The following is a 13,375-nucleotide window of genomic DNA, read 5'->3' as shown; positions in this document are numbered from 1 at the left end:
GCGCTCAGGAGAGCGTTCTCGCAGGATACAGTGCAGTGCAGAGTGTTAGAGTCGTGTTGCGGTGTCTCTGGTATCCCTAACGGAATCAGGATCATTTTATCCTCAGTGCTCAGCTGAGTTATCCGAGCTAGAGTTCATCTGGACAATCAAGACAAAAAAGCGGGATTTAATGACTTTATTATTGATGAGATACATAAGGATTGAAGACATAGAAGTGTATTTTTGTATCAAAGATTGAACGGAAAAGACACAACATAAAGCGTAGTAAGTTCACAAGGTTTATACACATAACAACAGGAACAGCATTTATGTGGGCATTTTACAAGAAGTAAAACAGAGACAGAAAGGAGTTAAGCTTTCTTCGCTTTTGTTCCGTCACATACATAGTCGATTAAATGCTGATCGACCAAAAAAGCTCACTTTGCATCAACGCGGATCTACCATTGTGTTCGCCAGTGTTTGTGGCGGAACAAGAAGAACAGCGCGAGAGCGAGAGTCTCTCCGCGAGAGTCCGGGCGAGGAGAGCAGCATGTCGAAGCGTGAAAGCTGGAAGGCCGCCCTCTGGGCGAGGGTTGGGGTCGCCAGGTGGGAGTGGAAGTGAGTAATTTTCCCGTTTTCTCCCTGTTCTGAGAGGCCAAAGGCCACGGGGTGTTCGCCATCCCATGGCGAGCGGCTGCATGAAGCTACAGGCGGTTGGAATTGCAAGAATTACATTATGTTGCATCACGCTGGCACACTCAAATCGATATTCACGTGCAGATTTATGGATTTCACAGGACAAAGTGCGTTAATGAGTTCTGATCGTGAACACGCGACGCAGTATTCAGGCCATAATCGAAATGATGACTGATGAATTTATTGTTCTGTGGCTTTTATTGTGACCGGTGAATAAATTATTCAGGGCATTTTTCAGGCAATCCTTATTAGTCATTCTGGCCATTTTTTTTTGTTCCTGATGCGCTCTTTCGCTCCGCATGAAGGCAATTCGAAAATGATTGGGAAACGGACGAAATATTGCGGAAAATTGTGAACTCTCTCCAAAAGCGGGACTGAAAATTGAATTAGGTTGAAATTGAATTTGCAGAATTTATTTCACATGACTGAACACACTTAGCTTCTGGTTTATATTCTCGAAATTTCGTTATTTGCTGAAGGAGAATTGAGTATCGAGAGATTATCCGTCAATCTTGTGAAATTTCGAGTATCAAGAGTGGAATTTCAACGATATACATTAATTGTTTTGTTTATGCGCATATTGTCTGCTGATTCTATTAAAATTTAATCGAATGCATTAATAACAACACACGATGGAGGCAATTGTGGCGGAGTGTCCATTAAATCTCCCATTGAATGGTGACAATGCGAGGGACGAACAATTAGGCTTGCTTATCGAAAGACCACAAATACTGATAATAATTTAATAATAGTGGAAAATGAATCGATACGCTCTTCCCTCTCGCCATATGCTGATGAGTCGTGGAAAGAGGGATTCTGGGTCAGGAAAGTGTACATCGTCCAGAAACGTGCTTCTTCGACGATGATTTATGGCCCGGAGAAAAGACACCCAAAATACGTTCAATTTTTGGCGGAAATCCATTTCCACCCCTCAACAATGACGCTCCATTTGGCGGCAAAGCCCAAAGAGCCATTCTGAGTGCTGTAAAATCTCATCCACATTCACATGGCATTCAAACCCTTTCCGCCGGTCACGGTAAAGTCCTTTGAATCATTTTTCACGCCATTTAACAAGTGCTGTCAATTCGCATTTTCATCCACTTCCATTTGCCGCACTCTCTTGCTTTTTTTTTTCTTTCTTTCTAGAATTCACCCATTCTCTGGAAAAAAAAGGTGCGATTTCAGTCACACACTCGCGAAAGTGGGCAGAAAGTAGCAATGGAAAGAGGAGGACGTGAAAATGTGCGGAGACGCGAATTGCAGTTAACGATTTTCCACCTCATCAATTTTTAATACAACCCGTACGCGACTTGCCAGCGACACCTGACATGCCCTCGACTTCACCCTCGCACGAGGCACTGATTCGCCGCCTCGAGTTGGTGTGCTGATAAGATAAGAAGTTGTGCTTGAAAATCTGGCGCAACAATAGAAAACCCACGATTGTAACACACAACAATTGACTGTAGATGCCTCTGAGAGTCACAAAGTGGCTTTCTTCCTTCAATCCTTTCACTACAGCAAGAAACTGGGCGCGAGAATCAAATCTAATGATGATGACGACTAATACTCTGTGTGAATTTATTTTAAATCCAGGGAAAACATGGAACCAAATAAGTATTCTTCAACATGAAATGGTTAAGAAACTTACCATCAAACCTATCTTCAATCTATCATTCTCGCATTTGTGTCTCTAAATTGTCGATTTTCCTCTCTCTCTCTCCATCTTTGCCGCATTCTCTTTACTTTTGCACGGATCGCGGATGTTTTCCGGTACACAAAAAATCATTATCCCGTGAATGCCTTCAGGGGCATCCGATTGATGTTTGGTGCCTTCGTCTCCAATTGACAATTTCACAAATAGGAACAGAAGAAACGGAGGAAAAAAATGTCTGAGAAATGCTCAAAGGAAACCTTCCGCACAATATTACGAAGATTCTTTTTCTCATGATTGTGCGCGACTTTAACAGAGTTCAACAGTTACAATTGTTCATTGAAGATGAAAAAAAAAATTGATATCAAATGCGTTTGAAGAGCTTATATTTGCGAGTGGAAAAAATTGTTCAGTAATGGATGATGAATTTAAAATTTAAAATATAATGAAATTTTATTCTGCTTCACAGTAATCTATACACTAAAAACGGCTACTGTTGTGTTAATTATTGAAAATACGTAATGGTTAAATATAAATTCGAACAAAATCCTCTTATCAATATTTCTTCCTGATATAAATCGATGTTAGCAGTTTTTTGTGCAACATTTTCCCAAAAAAGAGAAAACCAAGCAAGTGTTAAGCGACAGAAGATTGATAAATTCTCCGCTTGACCAGAAAAGTCTCCTCTCAGCAGAACATCCGTCTGAACTTCCGGTCATGTCTCAATATATGATGTCTTTTCTCTCCGTTTGGCAGATGGGAAAAATTGTGTTTTGTGAGATTCAAAGTTTTCCAATTAGCTCTGGCAATCGAATTGACTCTCCAAAAAATACTCACGCATTTGTACATCACAAAATTGTATTTCACAGCAAAAATATTACGTTACAAAGAGTGTGTGTCTTTCATCTTGAGTACATGGAACTTTTTTTTTAGTATCTTCTCTACATCTTACACTTACAGATATTCGTCAATCTTACTCGATAAAAAGGAAAATGAGTCACATTTCCTCAGACAATAAATAGACAAAATGGACTTGTGATTAATTTACTGCGGAAGTCACAATATTGTATCACTTCGCATTAAATTAAAAGGGTTTCTGCGTCTTTCGGCCGTCATCAGGTGAAAATAATACTTGTGTCAACTGCAGACGTTGTCTCTCTCTCTCTCTCTTCATTTCTATAAGAACTACAATGTAGGAAGATCACTTGCAATTCAATAAAATCTGACAGAAACACAAGTCATGGCATTGATTGACGTGAAAACTTGTGAATTTTCTGCACATTCTAACATTGTTTGGCAGGTATTTTCACAGAACTTTACACATTCGACTTCTATTTATCACATAGATCACAAAACATATAACACTTCGCACGTTCTTACCTTAAACTAATTGAAGATCTTGGAACACATTTCAGCGACAAGTGAACCTGTGGCTGTCCAGGTGGGAAATCGTCGGCAATCCTTTGCCGCAAGTCGGGCAAATCACCTTCTTCAGCTCACTCTCGCCCACGGACTGTTCTGTGCTCATTGTCAGCTGCTTCACCGCCTGCTCAAGTCGCTTTGTGCAGATCTTGAGGCCCGAGAAGTCATCGGCCAGAGAAGATTCCTCCTCAGAGCCGTCATTCGGGGGCTCTGGGCCATCGCTGAGCTTGTCCAGGATATCCTGATTCGATTGCAGCATGAAAACCATTCGCCGCACGAACTCATGATGCGTTATCTTGTCCTCCACCTTCAGCTGCAGCACCTGATTGCACTGATTGATAAACTCGGTGAACCTCTTCAGCAGACATTGATCCGTGTGCTCCTCATAGGTCTCCTCAAACATGAAGCGCATCCTGCAGAAGAGACACTTGCGCTCGCTCAGCTTCTCAGGCGCATTCGCAGCGAAGTTCTGTCCATCGAACATGCTCATCTGCGTGATGTCATCCTCCACGAAGGCCTTCTGTCGGTAGCCAAAGTATCCCTCGCTCTTCTGCATGTTGTCCGTCATCCGGGGAATGTCTTTGGAGCCCCTCGAGACGCTGAGTGGCTTTGTTTTCGGCAGTAACTTGTTGATCGTTGCATTGGCGGGCTTCCGCTTGTCATTCCTATCCTCAACAGTCACAGCTGCTCTGGGTACAGTTTGAGCAATTAAGGGATTCGTGTGGTGGCCACACAACCAATCTCCTGCCTGAGATGCCCTTATTATGCCCAGGCGACAGGTCAAAGCCTGATTCCGGAAGATGACAGCATGTTTCATGTAAGATATGCAGACGGAACACATCTTCTGAGGCAGTCCATCGTTCGGCAGGACCTGAAAGACCAACATAAGTCAGTGAGAGACCCTCCCGGACGCTTGGAATGTGGATGAAACTCACGGGAATGTTTAGGACGTCCTGCAAAAGGACTCGAATGGGGTGAGGCCAACTGACAGCTTCGCGTAGGCCCATTTCGTGCAAGTAAAAGGGAATTGGGGCGCAGATGTCATAGTCTCCGGGTCCAGAGCACACGCGACACAGATTCTTAACATTCTTAAGCATTTTTCATCACAATGGACACAACTTTTCCCTATTCGTTTTCCTCGTTTTCGCAATGCGTCGACGCGTCAAATGCAAGTTCAGCAAAACTCTAGTGCCAAGATTAAACACTGCGGCGCTGTTGGCAATAAAAAGGTGGAATTATTTGAACCCGGTAATTGATCAACTGTCTTTTGCAAGCAATAATTTTTGATAGTGAAATCTCAAAGAAAATGATTCGCAACACCTTAAATAACACCTCAAAAGCATAAAATGCAATTGCAGTAAAACACTCGTGCAGTATGTTCTAAAATATTTTCTTTATTTTGATGTAATGATCGAAAAATATGGTTTTTTCTCTCTAAACAAAAAAAAAAGTTGGTAGAATATCAGCAATATACATATCATAGTATTGCAACATATTTTGTGCTTCGCAAGATCCTATTCTCACTCCTCACGGCCGCTCGCATTCTCATGCAATTGCAACATTTTATTGACTAGCACCTCTTCGCGAATCAATTCAACTGGAACTGAAAGACTTCGAGAAGCTTTCAAGTTTTCTTACAATTCCGACAAATGTCTTTCTAGAATCACTCTCGTTTTCCGCAGGAGGAGAGAAAACGAGTGAGAAATCATTTAATTTTCATCTACAATTATTAAGCACCGACGATTCGAGTAACTCTGATTGTCTCACTTCAGCTCGTTTCAATTTCTTTTAACAAAAAAAAAATGGGAATAACATGTGTAAAAAATTATCGTTTTTTCTCTTTATCTAAGATTTAGGCTAAACAATATATCAAGAACAATATGCATTCTCTTCTACTACAAAAAAATATCATAGGTTTTCTTGCTCTTCTTCTTATTTGTATTTAATGCAGAGTAACTTATGAAATGTGTGTTTATACATCAATTTCCTCTTATTATTGCAATTCAATTATTGGAAGAGGAGAAAATCATATCAATAAATTAATGCATAAACATTGGAAGACGCTGTGACAAGTTGCTGCAAAATTATACATTACGTAATTCGCCTAAGGAATATTTGTAAAAAAAAAATTGTGTGTCACTTCTCATTAACACAAGCTATTTAGTAGCATAAATTCAACATAAACTATTTCACTAAATAAATTAAAGATAATTCTTCTACATTATCATTTACTCTCTCTCTCTCTTTCGCTTGTATATTTTGTGTAAACTTTTAGAGTTTTTATTGCAAAATCAATTAAAAATATAAATGTATTAACTATGAATTTCCTTCCGCAGCGCGGAAATGTTTTTATGGTGAATTTTTACACTTATCTTCTCTCTTTTCATTAAGTATCTTCTTACAAGAACAATGACTTTCTACTAATCTTGCCATTCTCTTTCTCAACAAACTTATTCAACAAATTCTTGGAAAAGGACATTCTTGGCAAATTTCAACAGTTTACTAAATAAATTTCTAAATATATATATATATATATAATGATATTCTTCTATTGCTAATCGATGAGCTTTTGTATATTTTGAGAGAACAATATTCACATCAAAAAAAAATGTTGCGAATGGAGTTTCCAATTCTCCTTTCTTCATTTCTTTTTCTCCTAAATAAAACAATATTAATGGCAAATAAACAGCGCTCAATGTAATTGCAATTGAATTGCAATGCCATTTTCATCTTCATTTTCTTTCTTTTTTTTTAACTTTTCTTACAAAATACCATTGTAATATCATTGCGAGTTTTTATTCTTCTCTACAATAAATTGTAACAATATTAATAAATCAACAATTGATCGCTTTTGCATGTGTATTCAATGCAGAATTCGACGCGATCGGAATATCTTAGACACAAAGTATTTGTTCTCTCTTGTGGTGTAGAGAAGTAAAGAAAAAAAAAACAGTATGTTAGGCTAAAGCTACGCGCGCGCGCCGGCGTCTCTACACGATGAAGAGCTCGACGTACTGGCTGGGCGCCACGGAGGGCGTGAGGACGCGCGGCGTGGCGATCTTGTCATGCTGCTGCTGCGAAGCTGCGGCGCCCGACTCCGCAGCTGCCACAGGCGCCACGAAGCCGGCTGGCGGCGATTGCGGCGCGAAGCTCTGATGCTGCGGATGGAACTGCGGTGGCTGCGAAATGGCCGGACTTGTGGTGGTCGGACTGGCCGTCACGGCGGCGGGAATCGCCTGCGACATGTACTCCATGGGGAACTGCAAGAGTGAGAAAGCGTGAGCAACAGATGATCAGGACTAAAGGCAAGATCACTCAGTTCGGAAGCCCACAAGCCCACAAAGTGGCTTCAATTGTCTAACTAATCTTTAAGTCTCAGTCAAAGGACTTTTGATTGATTCGAATCTTGCTCTTGTCGTCTTTTGAGCCACAAATATCTTAATGTATACTTGAAAAGAGTTTTTTCTCCGCTTGGACTTTTCACTCGTCCTAAAGTCTTGGGGTGTTGGTGAGGGGTTGAACAGGAGATTCAATTCCTGAGCGGCAGAGAGTTGCACTCACCATGGATGGCTGATTGTGAGGCGTGATGTTCGGTGGAACGTGAGGCGGCGGAGGTCCGTAGTAGGTCGTGGGCGACACCGGGGGACTCGGGTAGCCCCAGTAGAGAATGGGCGGCGGGTAGAAGGCCGGATGTCCTCGCGGCGGCAGCACGGCGGCCGCATGGGGCCCAAATGGTGGTGGAAAACCACCAAAAGGAGGCCCAACAATTGTCCCACCTGAATCAGGGAGAGAAAAAAGAAGAAACGCCAATGAAATCACTGAGTGCGTGAAAAGGCGCGTGAGCGACTGAAAAAAACACAAAGAACTGAATTTTAATAGATAAATAGTCACAGCTAAAAAAAAACTTGCAGATATTCTAGAGAAGTTACTCAAGAGAAAATGTTATGAAACAACAAACACAAATATCAATATTATTTTTTTTCACAAAGGCATTCTTCACTAAAATGTGTAGAATTTTCTCTCTTTCTTTTTTTAATCATTTTATCGATGGACAAGGCAAACACACTGCACTTTTGCAGACTACAGATGTTATGTAATGGAGAGGATTCTTCAGTGACAGTGGGGTGAGAGAGGGTGAAAAAAAGTTATAATAAAGAAAGTAAAATAAAAGACAAAACACTCACCATATTATGCAAGTTACACCAATTCTGCCCAAACACCAAATGCGATTATGTATTGTTTTTTTTTCATATTTTAATTCTCTGTTTATTACTTGCCTATAATGCCAGAGTTTAATTTTTTTTTGTTTTTTTCTGATAAAAACAGACAAACTGCTTCTATCATAATAATGTAAGATAGCACCATATAAAGAACATCATATTGTCTTTAGAGAGTATTTTAAATACCAATACACCAACACAAACATAATTCACGTTCCAACTCCAATGTAGATAAAAAAAAACTAAATAATATAGATAAAATAATGTGAAACATTCATTTTTGGAGAAAATGTCGTTTCTTTTTATTTTGTCCTCTCTCTAAAGCGCCACCAAACCACACAAATTGAGGCTCAACACCAGCATAAGAAATCCTCCAAAAATGACAAGAAAAATGTTGATTTTTGGTTCAAAAAAACAGCAACAACAATATAAGTAAGATGTGACCCAAAACTCATAAATGATAAAGAAGAAGCAAATAAAATACAAAAATAAATAAATATTATTGACGAATAGAGACAATTGAAATTTATTCTGTTGCATAATTATTTTTAAAAAGGAGAAAAAAATATTAAAGTGTGTGTAAATTAAAATGCGGCAAATAATCCAACATACACTTATCATATAAAAGGTGTTAAAATAAGGGATAAGATAAAGTAAAAAAAAAATGTATTGAAGTATTTTGCTCTCAATCCAAACTTCTCTTATGACCTATGACACCACTTCATTATGTATTATGTATGTACTAAGCCTATATATGTATAGCGAAGAGAATAGCCAGTCAATTTGCGTTTTCTGAGCATATTGTTTCCCTCTTTTATTTTTTGTACTTTTTCCTCATTTCAAATTCAAGAGCATTTAATTTTGACATTAAATTGCAAATCAACTGATTATTTTCGCTTTCCTTTTGTGCGTCTGCATGTCACTCTCTTTTTTTATTGTTCCTTACAAAGAGACCACTGACATTATATTACTCGCTTTTCCACCATTTAAACTCTCCTCGTGTGTCGCCTCACAATTAATTCACCCCATTTTCTTGGCAAATTGCAATAAAAGAACACAAATGAGAGAGATGCATAGATGATAGATTTATGCACACACAAACTATATAGGTGTGGAAAATTAGAGATGCGGTTTTTCCTGTGCATTTTCCTTCCTTCCCACACACACGCACACACATTTCTATTTTATTATTCTCCAACCACCACTGAAACTTCTGACTGCACACGGTGAATTAACATTGAAAAGCCAATTTATTTTCAGCTATTTTTACTTAAATTTATGACTGTGACTTTTCAGAAGCAACAGTTGCGAAAGAACTGAGTAAAAAGTATTGATTAACAGCCTTAAGATTGCATAAATTCCGATGATTTGGCATCGAGATGTGACAATTTAAGCCAAGTGCAATTTTTTCTCTTCATTTTCTGTACTCACAAATTGAGAATTCAGACTGTAAATGAGGACAACTTTTGTAGAGTCTGAATGTCTAGTTAGTGTAGCTTTTCAAGCATGATATTATTTGTGTTTTTAAAGTATGGCCTAAAATCACAATCCAGAAACCAATCACCAAGAATGCAGACACACAGAAAGTTATACAAAGGTGCCTAAAATAAAGATATTAAAGTAATATAATATATTGTCCATTACAGTTATTATTATTGTTTGTAATTCTTCTTATTTATCTCCAAACTTAATTATATAGCATAGAAATAGCCCTTGACCACAATACACAAAACCAAAATTATCTTTTGCCCAAACATTAGGGATAAGAAGTATGCTAAAAAAAAAGACAAACCTCCTCAAAAAACACAGAAACGCGATAAATTAAAGAGCAAAATAATGTAAAGCCAATTAATAAATATGTATATATTGCAAGTGTTAAAAAACTCTAAAACATATAAAACTATAAGGAGAAAATAAACACAATGAATGCCAGAGAAATTGTGCTGAGAGAAGACAAAATTTGATTTTGTGAATTGATGAGCCAAAATACAAAATTATTATATATAATAAAATTAATTCCTTACAATTTCTATTATACTAAAGAATCATTGAGAGCAAAATGTGTCTAAAATTTGAGCATCTAAGAGTTATTAATAAAATCTAATATAATTAACTTTATTATAGAGAATGATTTACGAAATACAATAAAAATTAATTCGTTTTAGAAACGATAACAAATCATAGATGAATTTTATTAATTATTCAAAGTGATAGATAAAAAAATATGTATGGACGGGATAATTCATTAAAATTTCTCATTGGAAATAAACGTGGAAATTCATATGAGACACGAAAGTACAGAAAAATATCTCTTTGCCCAGCAGGAAACTAAGTTGTCAACCATTCTAATTCCTCACTAATCTATAGCATATTGTTACGCTTTCCCCACTGCTACTGGCAAATCTCTTCAAAAATAGCTTCATGTCGCAGTTTGACAATCAAATAAGGAAATGAAACTATTTTCCAAAACCACATCTATAAAACATATCAATCCAATATCAAGTACAAATATTATTATAAAGTAGAGAAAAATATCAAGTACGAAGCTCAATGAAATTGTAAATCTCTTATCAATAGCAGAGAGAAATAATAAAAAATTAATATAATCTAAAATCCCCATCACCCAAATCATTTCAATAACAGAAATTACAAATAATAAATTAGCAAAAACATCGCATGAATAAATATATTCTGAATAGTATTCCAAGATGTTTTCTCGTCATTATTTTTTTTTCGAACTCGCGACATGATAAATAGAGGAATGCTGCTTTCTCTCGTTGTCTTTTCTTTTCTTTTTTGGAATAGTATTCATCAATCACTGATTTTGTGAAGAGAATAATAATAAAAAAAAACTCTATCATTCACAATAATAGCCCAAAAGTACGTAAAACATTGAATCCTCCTCGTCACAATGCGGTTAACACCTTTGCGTGTGGATGAATTTGTGTGCATTTCATTAAAATAAGACCATAAAATATGTATTTTGAAGAATTGCGTATTAATAAATGACCTAGTTTCCCACTTTTCTTGCTTATTATTTCCCCTTTTGCACCCAAATAATGCGTGATGGTTTATTTGACGTGAATATGCGGGAATAAATGTGATTGTGTGAGATTTTGGAGTGATATTCACATGATATCTTGGCAATAAGCGATTATGATTCCACTGATAGCATTAATTATAATCACATAATTGGGAAAGACATATGGTTTTTCAAGTCAATCTACAATTATTTCGATAATCATCTTGAAACATTTATTACTGAAAAAAAAATTAATTTGGAGACCAAAAATAGCTTCTAAAATGTTTGCTTGGAATAGCTTTTCCTCCTATTTTTTCCTGTAACTTGATTTAAATCTTTCCTTAGCAGTTGTTCATAAATGCATGATTTCTCAGGGGTTTCTTGTATCCAAAACTGACACTTATGAGTTTCTTTTAACCGCAGAATGCAAATATTTCATACTTGTAACCCTTTGAGTGTGTTAAAGCGACAAATCTGAGTAATGTTCTGATTAGTTATCAATTATCAAATTGCTCACAGCCAAGTTCAGATGAAAACCTCGCACAAATCTCACCGGGAATTATCTCAGGATCAGGGGGAATTGATCGGGAATGTGTTTGAAGTTGAAAAAACACGGAAGACTCTCTGGACACAATGTCTTCATTGCTGTATTGTATATATTACAATTCTAACTTAACAAGTCTCAATCAGAGTGTATAAATGGAATGATTGTCGTTGCAATGGAGTCTCAAGAGAGAGCCGCCAAAGAGTTACATGTTGGGAGGGTAGAAGGGGGCGTAGATGGCGGCGGTGGTGCCGGGATAGTGTCTCTTGGTGGCATTCCCGGCCGTGGCTTCCTGCTGGAAGGCGTGCTCGTAGGAGCGCTTGATGGAAGCCACGGGTGTGCCGGGCTGCGGCGGCATCACGCCCGCAGCCGACGTCAGAGAGGGATGCGCCAGCGGCATGTGGTGCGCTAGCGCCGCCGGCGGGCCCGGGATAATGCCCATGGGGAATTGCGGGTGCGCCGGCAACAGGGCGCGCGGGGAGAAGAGGAAGGGATGCGGCGCGCCCGCGTGGGCGGCAAACATGGGAGGATAGCCCATGGCGGCGTGATGGGGGGGAAGGGCGGCCGTGGTGGCCGGATGCGGCATGAGCGTGAGATTCTGCAGCAGCAGTTGCTCATTGGCCGCGGCGGCGCTATGGCGAGCCAGATTCTGCTGCGCAATGAACTGCGCCTGCTGCTGCGCGAGCAGCGCCGGCGACGGCGGCTGAATGGACAGCGTGAGCGGAGGTGGTACGGAAATGGGAATCTGCTGGGGAACACTCGTCGGCGGAGTGGGCTTTTGCTGTGGTGCTGGTGATGAGTGCAACATACCGGGTGAGAGAAGTGGCGGCTTCGATGGATTGGCCGGTGAGTGAAGGCCGCCCGTGAGGACGAGGTTCATGTCATCTCCCGAGCACTGGAACACTTCGATGTAGCGATGCTTCTTCCCGAAACTCCCCATGTACTTGTTGTGCTTCTGCTGCGCGCACGCGTACGCCGATGTCTCTGAGTCCATCTGGATGAACGCCTCGCCACTCGGCTGTCCCTGGAAGAGAGAGAATCCATACACTGTAAGCCTTCAATGTGTTTCAGCTAAACCAGAATTTTACTTGAATTTAAGTAAAGGGATTCAAACTGCCGAGGAATTTGTCGGTAATTTGATAGAAGCGTAAATGGTTTTACTCACTTGAGCATTATATACCATGTGAACACCTTGGAAGACTATATGTTTGGCAAAATCCTCCAAGAAGTGCAAAATATGTTCCACCTTGGCTTCATAAGGCAATCCTCGCAGCCTGATGCAATCCTTGGACGTGCCACTCGTGATGACGTGCTGTAAAGTGAAGAACAGTCTTAACATTTCTCTAAATCCTCCCTCTTTATGTCCATTTTTTAAACTCTATCCGTGATTCACAAATTCAAAACAAAGAATATGCTTATGAAGTGAAAAAGTGATTCAGTAAGTTTAACACTGAGAGGGAAAATGTGCGTTATAAAGGGAAAACGCGCTCTTGATTCTTAAACATGTGTGCGTTTGTGTTGTGACAGGAAGATCGCGAAAAATGCGAAACATTTTAGAAAATCAACAATGCCAACACAATGTGAAATTCAATTACCTGAGGCACAAGAGGAATTTGCACTTGTGGCAGTTGTGGAATCAATGGTGGGGCCGGTGGTTCATACGTCTTCGGATCCATGGATCGATTAAGTACCTGCAAAGGAAGGATATGGAAAAAAGTCACCAATTTCCTCACTTTTCACACCACTTGAGCCACAAACTTACAACATACACTCTTCCACGGAAGGTTTCAAGGAGAGAATTTACATGAGAATTGAATTATTGGGACTACACTGAGAAGAAT

The 13,375-nt window shown here is 39.2% G+C and overlaps 2 protein-coding genes across 4 annotated transcripts in view; both read right to left on the bottom strand.

Moving 5' to 3' along the window:
• Nucleotides 1–3,102: 3,102 nt before the first annotated feature.
• LOC132265851 (uncharacterized) lies at nt 3,103–4,936 on the bottom strand. 2 transcript variants are annotated; one of them, XM_059766636.1, is made up of 3 exons: nt 4,684–4,936; nt 3,707–4,619; nt 3,103–3,511 (listed from the first exon to the last, which is right to left on the bottom strand). In XM_059766636.1, exons 1-2 carry the CDS (start codon nt 4,843–4,845, stop codon nt 3,738–3,740), a joined length of 1,044 nt encoding a protein of 347 aa, XP_059622619.1. In that variant the 5' UTR covers nt 4,846–4,936; the 3' UTR covers nt 3,103–3,511; nt 3,707–3,737. The 2 variants fall into 2 exon arrangements, with proteins under 2 accessions (XP_059622619.1, XP_059622618.1); XM_059766635.1 differs by having other exon boundaries at nt 3,171–4,619.
• Nucleotides 4,937–5,122: 186 nt separating this feature from the next.
• The window catches only part of LOC132256198 (RNA-binding protein fusilli), a 32,963-nt gene continuing 24,710 nt past the window's right edge, over nt 5,123–13,375 (bottom strand). Inside the window, exons 10-14 of one of the 2 annotated variants that reach the window (XM_059752462.1) lie at nt 13,130–13,225; nt 12,700–12,846; nt 12,345–12,558; nt 7,310–7,524; nt 5,123–7,008 (exon numbers count right to left, since the gene is read on the bottom strand). In XM_059752462.1, coding sequence (XP_059608445.1) covers nt 6,739–7,008; nt 7,310–7,524; nt 12,345–12,558; nt 12,700–12,846; nt 13,130–13,225 — 942 coding nt within the window. In that variant the 3' untranslated portion in view covers nt 5,123–6,738. Of the gene's footprint in view, nt 7,009–7,309; nt 7,525–10,750; nt 12,559–12,699; nt 12,847–13,129; nt 13,226–13,375 lie in introns of those variants that run through there. The other variant, XM_059752461.1, reaches the window with a different exon arrangement.

The sequence above is a fragment of the Phlebotomus argentipes genome, unplaced genomic scaffold, assembly GCF_947086385.1.
Source record: "Phlebotomus argentipes unplaced genomic scaffold, Phlebotomus argentipes genome assembly contig_5, whole genome shotgun sequence".
Taxonomy (NCBI): Eukaryota; Metazoa; Arthropoda; class Insecta; order Diptera; family Psychodidae; genus Phlebotomus; species Phlebotomus argentipes.
This window is presented reverse-complemented; position numbering and strand designations above follow the sequence as displayed.